Here is a 12,362-nt window from a genome sequence, read left to right on the forward strand (position 1 = left end):
CTTACCCCCCCAGCCTCTTACTGGCCCCTCCTGCTCACCCCCCCCCCAGCCTCTAACTGCCCCCTCCTGCTCACCCCCCCCAGCCTCTTACTGGCCCCTCCTGCTTACCCCCCCAGCCTCTTACTGGCCCCTCCTGCTCGCCCCCCCCAGCCTCTAACTGGCCCCTCCTGCTTACCCCCCCAGCCTCTAACTGCCCCCTCCTGCTCGCCCCCCCCAGCCTCTAACTGCCCCCTCCTGCTCGCCCCCCCCAGCCTCTTACTGGCCCCTCCTGCTTACCCCCCCCCAGCCTCTTACTATCCCCTCCTGCTCACCCCCCCCAGCCTCTTACTATCCCCTCCTGCTCACCCCCCCCAGCCTCTTACTATCCCCTCCTGCTCACCCCCCCCAGCCTCTTACTATCCCCTCCTGCTCGCCCCCCCCCAGCCTCTTACTGGCCCCTCCTGCTCGCCCCCCCCAGCCTCTTACTGGCCCCTCCTGCTCGCCCCCCCCCAGCCTCTAACTGCCCCCTCCTGCTCGCCCCCCCCCAGCCTCTTACTGGCCCCTCCTGCTCGCCCCCCCCAGCCTCTTACTGGCCCCTCCTGCTCGCCCCCCCCAGCCTCTTACTATCCCCTCCTGCTCGCCCCCCCCAGCCTCTTACTATCCGCTCCTGCTCGCCCCCCCCAGCCTCTTACTGGCCCCTCCTGCTCACCCCCCCCAGCCTCTTACTGCCCCCTCCTGCTCGCCCCCCCCAGCCTCTTACTATCCCCTCCTGATCGCCCCCCCCAGCCTCTTACTATCCCCTCCTGCTCGCCCCCCCCAGCCTCTTACTGGCCCCTCCTGCTCGCCCCCCCCAGCCTCTTACTGGCCCCTCCTGCTTACCCCCCCCAGCCTCTAACTGGCCCCTCCTGCTTACCCCCCCAGCCTCTTACTGGCCCCTCCTGCTCGCCCCCCCCAGCCTCTTACTGGCCCCTCCTGCTTACCCCCGCAGCCTCTTACTATCCCCTCCTGCTCGCCCCCCCAGCCTCTAACTGCCCCCTCCTGCTCGCCCCCCCCAGCCTCTTACTGGCCCCTCCTGCTTACCCCCCCCAGCCTCTTACTATCCCCTCCTGATCGCCCCCCCCCCAGCCTCTTACTATCCCCTCCTGATCGCCCCCCCCAGCCTCTTACTATCCCCTCCTGCTCGCCCCCCCAGCCTCTTACTGGCTGATTTGTGTGTATTCACGGGACAAGGGGGCGTGTCTTAGTGATATAACTAAAATACACCCCCACATCCCCCCGTTTCCTTTATATTCTGGGAAGTGATGTCACTCTCCCCTGGCATGAGCCCCCCCCCCCCCCCCCAGGTCCCAACCAGCCCATACCCCTGACGAACACCAAAATGTCAAGCCTCCCCACCCCAGAAAACACTCTCTCAGAACGATCAGAGATTCCTTATCTGAATGGCACTTCCTGGCTCCCGTCAGTAAGACCTGCGCCTGGCCGTTCTTTCCACCCCGCAGCGTAAACATCACTGCGTGACTGTGTGGCGCTGGCGGCAAGGCTGCCATGTTTCTGTTGCGGCTTTCGAATCGATTGCGTTTGCAATATTCATGCGGCTGCAGCTGCCATGCCAGGAATACCAACGACGCTGAGGGGCTCCCCGGGGAGGGAGGCCGGCAGGAACAAACGCCGGCAGCTTCCGAAGGTCCCGAAAACGTTTTTCATGCCACACATTTCGAGGACACGCTTATCTGTTTATTATAGTGTCCTTCACAAATCTATGCAATTATGCCATACTCTTTATGCCATACCCTTTTTGCCATACTCCTTATGTCATACTCCTTATGTCATATTCTTTACGCCACACCCCTTACGTCATACTCCTTACGTCATACTCATTATGCCATACTCTTTATGCCATACCCTTTTTGCCATACTCCTTATGTCATACTCCTTATGTCATATTCTTTACGCCATACCCCTTATGTCATATTCTTTACGCCATACTCCTTATGTCATACTCCTTATGCTATACTTCTTATGTGATACTCTTTACGCCATACTCCTTATGTCATATTCTTTACGCCATACTCTTTACGCCATACTCCTTATGTCATACTCCTTACGTTATACTTCTTATGTGATACTCTTTACGCCATACTCCTTATGTCATATTCTTTACGCCGTACTCCTTATGTCATACTCCTTACGTTATACTCCTTATGTGATACTCTTTACGCCATACTCCTTATGTCATATTCTTTACGCTATACTCCTTATGTGATACTCTTTACGCCATACTCCTTATGTCATACACTTTACGCCATACTCCTAATGCCATACTCTTACTCCCGCTCCAAACCCAGAAGAATAAACCTGAACATTGATAAAAAAGGTAAATAACCTCACACAGGCCCAGGGGTGATTCTAGGACTTTTTTAAGGTGGGGGGAATAAGAGAGGCCAACCTTATCACTAGCCAATGATATGTCTTTCAATGCCCCCGCATTCCTGCCCCTGATTACACCCCTGCACAGGTTTCAGTGCTTAAAGTTTATTACATCTATTTGACAGGTGCATTTGGCTAAAGAAAAGTGAGGAATGTTTGGTGTCAGGTGGGGGACATTTATCACTTGGGGTTAAGGGCCTTTGCTCAATGGCCCAGCGATGACATGATTATTCTGCTGGCCACAGGATTCAAACCCACTACCTTTCGCAAACAGAAGTACAGTACCAGTCAAAAGTTTGGACACACCTGCTTTTAATGCATTGGTCTCTATGTAAGCTGTTATTCACCTTAGTGAATAACAGCTTAAATTAATTTCATTAGTAAAAGGACTTGAGGCAGTGAAGTAATACATATCAAATACTGCAATGACAAAGAGAAGTGTTCATCCATCCATCCATCCATCCATCCATCCTCCATTTTGTGAAACTGCTTATTCTATTCAGGGTCACATCACTGGGCACACTCACACATAATTCCCTCACACACCATTCCCTCACACATCATACACTCACACATCATTCCCTCACACACCATTCACTCACACATCATTCCCTCACACACCATACACTCACACATCATTCCCTCACACACCATACACTCACACACCATGCACTCACACATCATTCCCTCACACACCATACACTCACACATCATTCCCTCACACACCATACACTCACACATCATTCCCTCACACCATTCCCTCACACACCATACACTCACACACCATACACTCACACATCATTCCCTCACACACCATTCCCTCACACACCATTCACTCACTCACACACACCTATGGGCAATTTGGTGACTCGCATGTTTTTGGACCGGAGTACCTAGATGACACCCCACAACACAGGGAGAACATGCAACCTCCCCACACACGGAACCCTGGTGGAGACTCGAACCCGGGTCCCAGAGGTGGAGGTGACACTGCTAACCATTGCACCACGGTGCCACCCTGAGAAGTGTCCAACATGTCTAAAATTTGAGAAAATTTTCAGCTTTCAAAACAGCCCTCTTCTGCTATGATGACAGCACTGCAGAATTGTGGCATCCTTTCAACCAGCTTCCAGATGCAGCCACCTTGGACACAAGTTGGCTATCATACTCTTACTCTTTGATCCAACTCATCCCAAACCAGCTCTGAAGGGTTTAGGTCGGGGGATTTTGGGGGCCAGATCAGCTGTCACAGCAATCCTCCGTCTCTCTCCGCGTTTACAGAATAATACTTACCACATAACCTGGAGATGTGTTTAGGGTCTTTAGCTACTGGAAAAAGTAAGTGTGTCCAGACTATTTACTGGTTCTGTAGATCCCAGACCCACTGAACCAGCGCGGCCCTACAGAGCTGCCGACTCACCTGCTCGTCGCTCCGGTGGTAGTCCTCATCTCCCTCTCCCCTCTCCTCTCCAGCCTCCTTGGTGCCCTTGTCCTCTGACTTAATGTCACCTGCAGGCACCGCAGATGGATGAGAAGGTTGTGTTACCCACTGGCACTGTGCATATCAGGGCTTTCTTGATGAGGACCAAACTTATGTACACTGTAACCTCTGAGAAGAGTAGCTTCCAGTGTATTTTGCAATGTCTCAGTCACAGTCGACCTTAACTGCTGTTATTTCTCCATGTGAGAAAACTGAGCAGCAAATATGTGTTGCACATCGTCTTAGATCGGGGTGGGGAAGCTTTTTCAAATGAAGGGCCATTTAAATGTCTATAACATCCTTCAAGGACCACATGAAATTACTGAGCGTGTATCACACTAACCTTGCGCAATATTATATAGCGTGATACTGTATCGATTTTCAATTAACCGTTTACAAGATTCAGGGCAGATGCTGGTTTATTTAGTGTTGTGTTTAAAGCCCAACCGCTAGACTGCAGTGTTGTAATGTTTTGTTTCTGCCATCTGACTCTCCTACTCCAACATAACAATATGAACTCAGACAGGGAGGAGCGTAAGGGCACACCGCTACTGTTAGCATTAGCACGCCTAGCTGACTAGTAATGTTACTGACGGCTGAGTCCGACTCCATGGCATACAGAGCCGAGGTGGGGGCTCATCTTTTATTTTTTTTTAACTCATATAGGGAAATGTTAATTCCTTTGCTCAGGTGGCCCAAAAAGTTGTGCTATATTAGATGTTTTCCGGGACTGTGATAAATGCAAATGTAGATCCCACTTTTAAATGTTATGCATATCGCGCTGTGTTCTTTATACTATGACAGTTTTCATAAAATTAGATTTTAAAAATCGGATTGTATTGCTTTACTTACAGTATCGCAATATATTGAATTGTAACCCCTGTATCATGATACATATCATATCGCGAAATTCTTGCCAAATTTAATTTTTCTTTTTTTGTATTTTTCAGTTGCTCTTTTTGTATTTATGAAATGCCTCATGGGCCGGATCCTAACTGTCCCGTCTTAGAAGGATCCATCCATCAACAAAATTTGGCTGGAATGGAACCTTCAGAACTGAACCACCATCTCAGACAGTTTCAAATGTATCATCAACTTCTTTTGAGTCCAAAGGACCGACGTTCATCTGACGGAGGCAGGAGTAGGAATGGGATTCATAGAAATAAAAAAGCTGAACCCGACCCCCCAGTCAGACAGGGTCCACTGCTGTGTGCATCCAGGATGGCTATATAATGCAAATGCATATTTCTCTAACGCTTTTATTAACCAAACTCTTGCACTATTTCCGATGAAGCCCCTCCCTCCCATGAATGATGCCAGTTTCCCTCCCACAATCTGCAGCCTGTGGGGCTGGGGGGGTCACTTCCTTGAGCACTATGCCCCCTGTTGATCTAACCAGAAATGAATGACTCAGGCCTGTAGCTTAGACAGGTGGTTGACAGATGGAAGGATAGTACCCCTCTCTCTTTTTCTCTCTCTCTCTCTCACACACACACAATTTGTATTCATATCTTTCATTTCATTTTCATTAACCAAACAAGATACAATGCATTTTTACTTTTTTGATTGCAGTCACATATTTTTTTTAATTGAGTTGTCCCCTGGTGAGGACCGAAAAAATGGTCCCCACAACGTTAAAATAACAGGTCTTTATCATATTGTGGGGACAGTGCAATATATAAATAACCCACCCACGCACACACACACACACACACACACACACACACACAGACACACACCCACGCACACAGACACACAGACACACACACACACACACACACAGACACACACCCACGCACACAGACACACAGACACACACACACACACACAGACAGACACACAGACACACACACACACACAGACACACACACACACACACACACACACACAGACACACACAGACACACACACATACACACACACAGACAGACACACACACACACACACACACACACACACACACACACAGACAGACACACACACACACACACAGACAGACACACACACACACACACACACACACACACACACCCGGAAGGGGTGGTGTGTTTAACACAGTGCAAAAAAAAACACCTCTAACAACTTCAGTAAGAATAACTGAGAGCATCATCCGCAGCACAAAGCCAAGGGCCACTGCCCCCGGTATAATGTTCCATGCTGGGGGGGGATTAAATTCCATTTCAGTTTTTCAGTTCAAATGTGGACCTGTCTCCGCCTACGGAGCACATGTGACCCAGAGACTGCGATATGCACAGGAATACCCAGCCGTTTATGCTGCCTAATGCACACAGACATAGAGTGACATCATGCACATTCAAAGCAGCATCATGTACGATGGCATGTAGGATGTTACCATTATGCTGCAGCTCCAGCTGCGCCTTCAGACCACAGAGCTCCGCCTTGACGTCGCCAGGAACCTCCATGCCCAGCTTCTGGTAGAAGTCTCTCTGCTTCTTCATCTCCGCTGCGGACCAGCACAGCAGTTAGATCCAGGTGGAACGGGGTCAAAGGTCAAAGAGTGTACAGGGTTAAAGGCTAAATGGGACACGCACCATCTTGAAGCCCCGGGACCAGTTTGTAGACTATATCTTGCATTGTGCGGTCATGCCTGAAACAGCAGACAAAACAAATGTACTTTCAGCACAGAAAATGGCCTTGTACTTTCGAAAAGCTCTCTGGAGACTTTAAGAGCAACACACAGAATAATACACAGTCATATTTGTTCCGGTCTTCACAAAAGCTGTCGTGATACAGAACACTTACAAGACAAAGACTGAAACGGAAGCAAACGGCAGAAGCGGAAACCATAAATGATATTCAGCAGCTTAATCAAGTTTCCTTAGGCAATAAATACACCACCTGTTGAATCTGTTGAAATAATTTACTCAGATAGCCTTAAAAAAAAAATCTAGAGGCATTTAATGCGACTGAGCAGAAACTAATTTTGCAGCTGACATGATCTAGCTGTTTGGCAACCCCACCCCCCCCACCGGCCCCCGGCTAGATTTACATCCACAGTACCTCCTGCATTCGTGCCAGGCAGCCTGTGGCACATAGATACCGCACAGGATACACAAATCGCCAGGGAGAGAATCTCGGCCAATTTCCCAACATCAGTGTGCGAGAGGAAGGTTGAATTCTGCCCTTCTGATTAGTGTTCCCTTCTGACACTGCCATTGTCTTTGTGTCCCTTTTGCACTGATGTACAGTATGTAGCATATCATCTAGTTACTATGGAAATGTAGTATGCAAAGTATATTATACAGGCACTTTGGTTAATGTAGCACCATGGGAGATGTATTTCATCCCATATGTATAGATATATATTGATGGGCTGACAAAAAACGATCTTTTGAATCTTCAATCTTCTAATTAAAATAATTAGAGAAGCTAAACTAACTGATTCAAGTACTATTGTCTGGTATCTTGTGTGCAGCCATTTTCACGTCCAGCAGCTTTTCAGACATGCTCCCCAAACTGAAGATGAGTGAACAGCCCCCTAACAACAGTAGAAACAGACCTACGGCTCTTCCAGGGCTGCCTCCCCGCCCTGAATGAGCCTGTGCGGCAGTAGGGTGGAATACGAGGACCTCTACAGGGAGGAGGCTGAAATGCACCTCCAGGGCCAGAGGTCATGCCATTCTGACAGGGACCGAAGTGTGGGTGGTTGGGGGGCAATCCAATTAGCGCCTGCCTGCAGGGGGGGTGGGGCGTGGGTGCAACTGTGGCATGTGCGAATTCCAACACCTCCGCAGGTGACCAGAAAGGACAGAAGGCCGAGCGGGTCTGTGTGCCTTGTCACAGGCAACAGGTAGCCTACAGATGGAGTCGTGCATTAATTTAGGGGGGGTCCGACTGTTATTTATGCCTCCTCCGTCGACACAGAGAGGAAGACAGGGATACGTTTAAAAGCGATGAGCCTTACATTCAGAAAACTGACCAAAGCATGACTGTCGATACTTTTTGTGCGCTAAATGTTTAATATAATGATTCCTGGCTCGCAATGAGGTAAGTTAATGAAAGAAGGTACAGTGAAATCATTCTGGTAACTCTGGCATTAGAACTGGTGACCTTCTGATCACAAATACAGCATTCTAGCCCACTGTGCCCCTCATGGCCTCCTCCATGCCTGGCTGGATGTGTAACTTTACAAGGGTGTAGGTTTGGTTTTAACACCGTGAGGACCAAGTCAGTCCCGAACCCACAACTGCACTAAACACATATGGTGCCTCCACGGTAATCGGCAGGGACATGTCCCTATCGTCCACCCCCAAATCTACGCACCCTTGTAACCTTGCCGAATAAAATTTAATTATTCCATCTTTTTGTAAACCAGTAAACCAGTGCTCTGACCGGTCATTCCAGTTACTATGCCAAGCAGTTATACAGTATTAATCTGAATATTAACTCTGGCCATTGGAGCAAAAACAAACTTTCCCATGTAGGATGTCCTGCCCTGCACGCAGATGATATTTCTCCTCATTAGGGGGCAGTGTGGAGCGTGGGCTTCTGAAATGGCCGACGTCACGACAGCATTGAATCTCTGCTTGGGTGTGATGAGCCAAGTTTACTTTGAGTGTAAATTAATACAAAAAGTTAACCGGCTTCTGTGAAGCAGAGACTTAAATGAATCAGTGAGGTAAATATACTTAACTGAAATGTAAAAGTGCTTATCAGACTGATCAGACACAGAGCACTGTCCCCAGTTCCTGGCAGTAGTTCCACCAGTTTGATTTTCGTGTTACGAACTTAAACGCTTATGCTCTGAAACTTGTCACTTTGAGGACATGCTGTGAATCAACAGCGACGTTCCTTTAGTTGGATTTCGAGTAGCTGTAGGGCTGGTCCCCTGAAAGTCTACGACAGGAAAATTCAGTCGGAAAGTGTGCTTGTTAAAACCGAGCAGTCAGTTTTTTTCTTTGTTTTTGTTGGTCATTACAATAAGAGAATAAAACACATGAAAACTTACAAAAGTTATGGCATTTCAATTAGGTTTGGTTACAGCAATATACTGGTTTCACGATATACCATGGTATGAACAATTATGGTTTATCATAGCATGTTAATTTGCTTTTTTATTGAATAAAAATGCAACCGAATGGAGAATCTCGCCTGCGCCTGCGCATCTCCTTCGCTCCTGGACTGCCTGTCAGACGCGTCAACTAGCGCTTCCAAGCCAAATCTCTCACTCGTGTCACTGCCCTACCTGTACCAGGTGCCCGATTTCTGCCTCGCGTGTCTGCGCATGCGCAGCATTTGGTTGCGTAGCTCCCAATCCGTGCAAACAACAGTGATCGTTTAGGATCCAACTAGCAGGAAAAAAACGTTTTCTTTGCGTGTCATTTTAACACCTGCAGTCTGTTTTCACCATTACCTAAATACCCCATATCTGAAACATTAGGCCTAGTTTATAATTACATCAGTTGATGGTACTATCCAGCAACATGGTATTTTGGCCTGCTTTGGTTTACTCTAATTTAAACCATGAAGTTTGGTGTATTTTGGCATATAATTGATTTTCTAATTGCTGCATAATGAATGGGGGGGGAGGTAGTCGAATATTCGCTTTTAACAGCCGAATCATATATTCAACTGACAAAACTCTGAGTCGCCCTAACTAGTTTAATTTCCTAACGTGTGAAAAACCAAACTAAACTTTCCTACGGGATCAATAATATATAGCGTTCGGTGAGCCAACACTGGAGCGCCCCCTAGGGACGAAGCGCGTGAGCGCGACTGCTCAGGCACTGACCCGATGTACTGCAGCGGGTGGCTCTGGTGGATCACGATCCTGCAGGTGGGGCAGGTGTTGTTCTCTTCCAGGTACTTTACCAGACAGCTCCTGCAGACTGCGGGGGAGGGAGAGAACAAAAATGGAGGGGTTATAAACCATCCTGACACCCCCTCGGTCTTAAAAACACTTCAGCCTCTACCAGCGATATCTCATCAATTTATAAAGCCGCGACTGTCAGCAGAACATCTCCACGGACACGCGGGGACAGTGACCGCGTGACAGGCAGCACGGAAATCCTCCGCGAGCTTTCAAGCTGTGGACGGAGCCGCTAACCGGCGGGTAAACTTTACGTAGCGAAATGTCTCCCTCTACTGTGCGACTTAAGAACTGCAACTTTTAAAAACGAAATTGCACGAATATCCATTGCCTTAATACATTTAACAAATCCAACGCTCACTATTAACATTGGCAAAATTTTCTCACAGATGATTCAAATTCACAGGTTTTTAAAATAAAAACCTTTCCATTTTGGCATAAAAGTTCCTCAATGTCCAGAAAATGCTATATGTTAAAATGTTGACAACATAAAAGAGGCTTTATTTAATATATAATGTATATTGGATTATATAACTTATATGAAATATAACTAGAAATATATATTAAATATTTTCATTTATGTAATATATATACTGGGGGATTCAAACCAGCAACCTTCTGATCACAGGCACAGAGGTTTAACCCAATGATCTACACACTGCCACACTTGCTGCTCTAGTCATAGAAGATCTGACATTTTCCAGTGTAGGCTCTGATTCAGCTGTACGGAGGTAGACAGCAGTCAAGCTGACTGCTGAATGGCAGCGTGCTGCAGAGACCCCTCATTAATGTGTGGTAAACATTCATGAGATCCTGCCTCCCCAGCACAAAAGCTGCGGTGCATGGCTCAGCTCACACGCCGTGCCCGTGAGTGGAAGGTCGTTGGTTCAGATCCCATGACATCATCAGTGGGACCTTGAGCGAGACCCTTAGCCCCGAATTGCTGCAGGGACTGTCCGACCCAGCTTCCTATCGTAGGTTAATTTGTATAAATAAATAAATGCAAATTGCTAAGGGCTACATTAGAAAACAGAAAAACATACATTCTCTGTGTGACACATTAAGCTGAAACCAGAGGCTCTTTGGCTGTCTGGGGTGTGACCCTGCACCTGGCATCAAGCTAAATGTTTTAGGGGGGATTTCAAGCAGAAGAGCTCCGTTACACTAGTGCCGTGGTGCGATAAACCAGTCGGCACTGCAGATCGGGAAAACCTCTCCTGCTAATGTAGTAAGCTACATCCGCCACATGGGGGTGCTATTAGGAGGACGGCACCCAGTACCCAGAAGAGCTTCTCAGCAAAGAAACTGTATGACAGTGAAGAGCCTATATTCATAATCATTCATGCATATCTCATATGGACCCGGTTTCCCACAAACAAGATCATGCAGTGAAATGGACTTTTAGGGGAATCTAAGCAGCTGATCATGACATGTATTTATTTAGCATTTAGCACCTTTATCCGAAGAGACGCCCAACTGAGAGAGCATGGTCAGAAAGTCTCTGCAGCAACTGGCGCTGAGGGTCTCGCTCAAGAGCCCAACGGTGAAACGATTCTGCTGAACACAGGATTTGAACCAACGACCATCCGATCATGGACATAGAGTCCTAACCCACCAGGTCTCATGCTGCTGGTTTTATGGGAATCAGCTACCGAGGACCAAATATGCAGTGAAAAGAAACCATACAGAAGCCATAAGGTGCCAGATGCTAATCAATTTGGCTTATTTCACTGCTTCAGGTGACACAATCTTTCTGCCATTAATGAATTTAATTTTAATTGATACTTTATTTATCCCTGTGGGGAAATTGTCTTTACGCCTCCCTCAACTTGCTCTTTGTAGAGTAAGCCGTCCACGAAGGGCAGCCATCTGTAGCGGCGCCCAGGGAGCTGGGGGTTAAGGGCCTTGCTCACGGACCCGCAGACGTGCTGAGGCTGGGTTTGACCCTCTGATTACAGGCACGCAGTCTTAGCCCACTGAGCTACACGCCGCCCCCTACTGATGAGCCTAGGAAGGTTGTCTAAAACTAACCCACTTCCCGCTGCTTTTCTGAAAGTAATTTTAACATCAGGAGGGTTATATGCCTCACGGTCTGACATTCTCTTTGGGGCCACCAACCTGGCGATGTCGCGTCGTCCCTGGCGATACCTTGTGACACCCCCGTTTCCTAATTCAGAAGCATGTGAACACAGCACATGCAGATGGGGACAGAGGGGGACTCTAGAACCACTGCTGAAACCTTGGCCCAGAACTGGATTTTTGCAGCATGAAGTAAAAGGACGGAGGAATCTGCCAATGGCCCATCTGCCAGCGTGTCTCAACCATGTGCAACGCCCACTTTCAGCCACAAGGTGGAGCAGCCAGTACAACAAACAGCAAAAATATCTCCTGCTGTGACCAAAATCATGAGCAGTAAACACTCCATAAAAGCCAGCCTTTATGAAGACGAAGTGGACCTGTCGAAGCAATCTCCATGCTGAGAATAATAATGAATAGAAATATCACTGTTTTGAGTGTATCTAACCGCATCAGAAAACATTGTTATTGTTATGTTAAGGTTCTGTACAACGGCGCTTTATCAAAGGCAGGAGTGTGAACAAGTTGTTAAATAACAGCTGGGTGGCGTCACAGGAGCTGTAAGCTTTA

At 47.8% G+C, this 12,362-nt stretch overlaps 1 protein-coding gene across 4 annotated transcripts in view; it reads right to left on the minus strand.

The window, feature by feature from the left end:
* LOC111855391 (polycomb group RING finger protein 3-like) overlaps nt 1–12,362 on the minus strand; it is a 37,752-nt gene that overhangs the window by 4,695 nt on the left and 20,695 nt on the right. For all 4 annotated transcript variants that reach the window (XM_072707140.1, XM_023834350.2, XM_072707139.1 and 1 more), the window contains exons 4-7: nt 9,639–9,735; nt 6,439–6,494; nt 6,240–6,350; nt 3,827–3,915 (exon numbers count right to left, since the gene is read on the minus strand). In XM_072707140.1, the coding sequence (XP_072563241.1) occupies nt 3,827–3,915; nt 6,240–6,350; nt 6,439–6,494; nt 9,639–9,735 (353 nt within the window). The remainder of the gene's footprint in view (nt 1–3,826; nt 3,916–6,239; nt 6,351–6,438; nt 6,495–9,638; nt 9,736–12,362) is intronic.

Source organism: Paramormyrops kingsleyae, chromosome 25 (assembly GCF_048594095.1).
Source record: "Paramormyrops kingsleyae isolate MSU_618 chromosome 25, PKINGS_0.4, whole genome shotgun sequence".
NCBI lineage: Eukaryota > Metazoa > Chordata > Actinopteri > Osteoglossiformes > Mormyridae > Paramormyrops > Paramormyrops kingsleyae.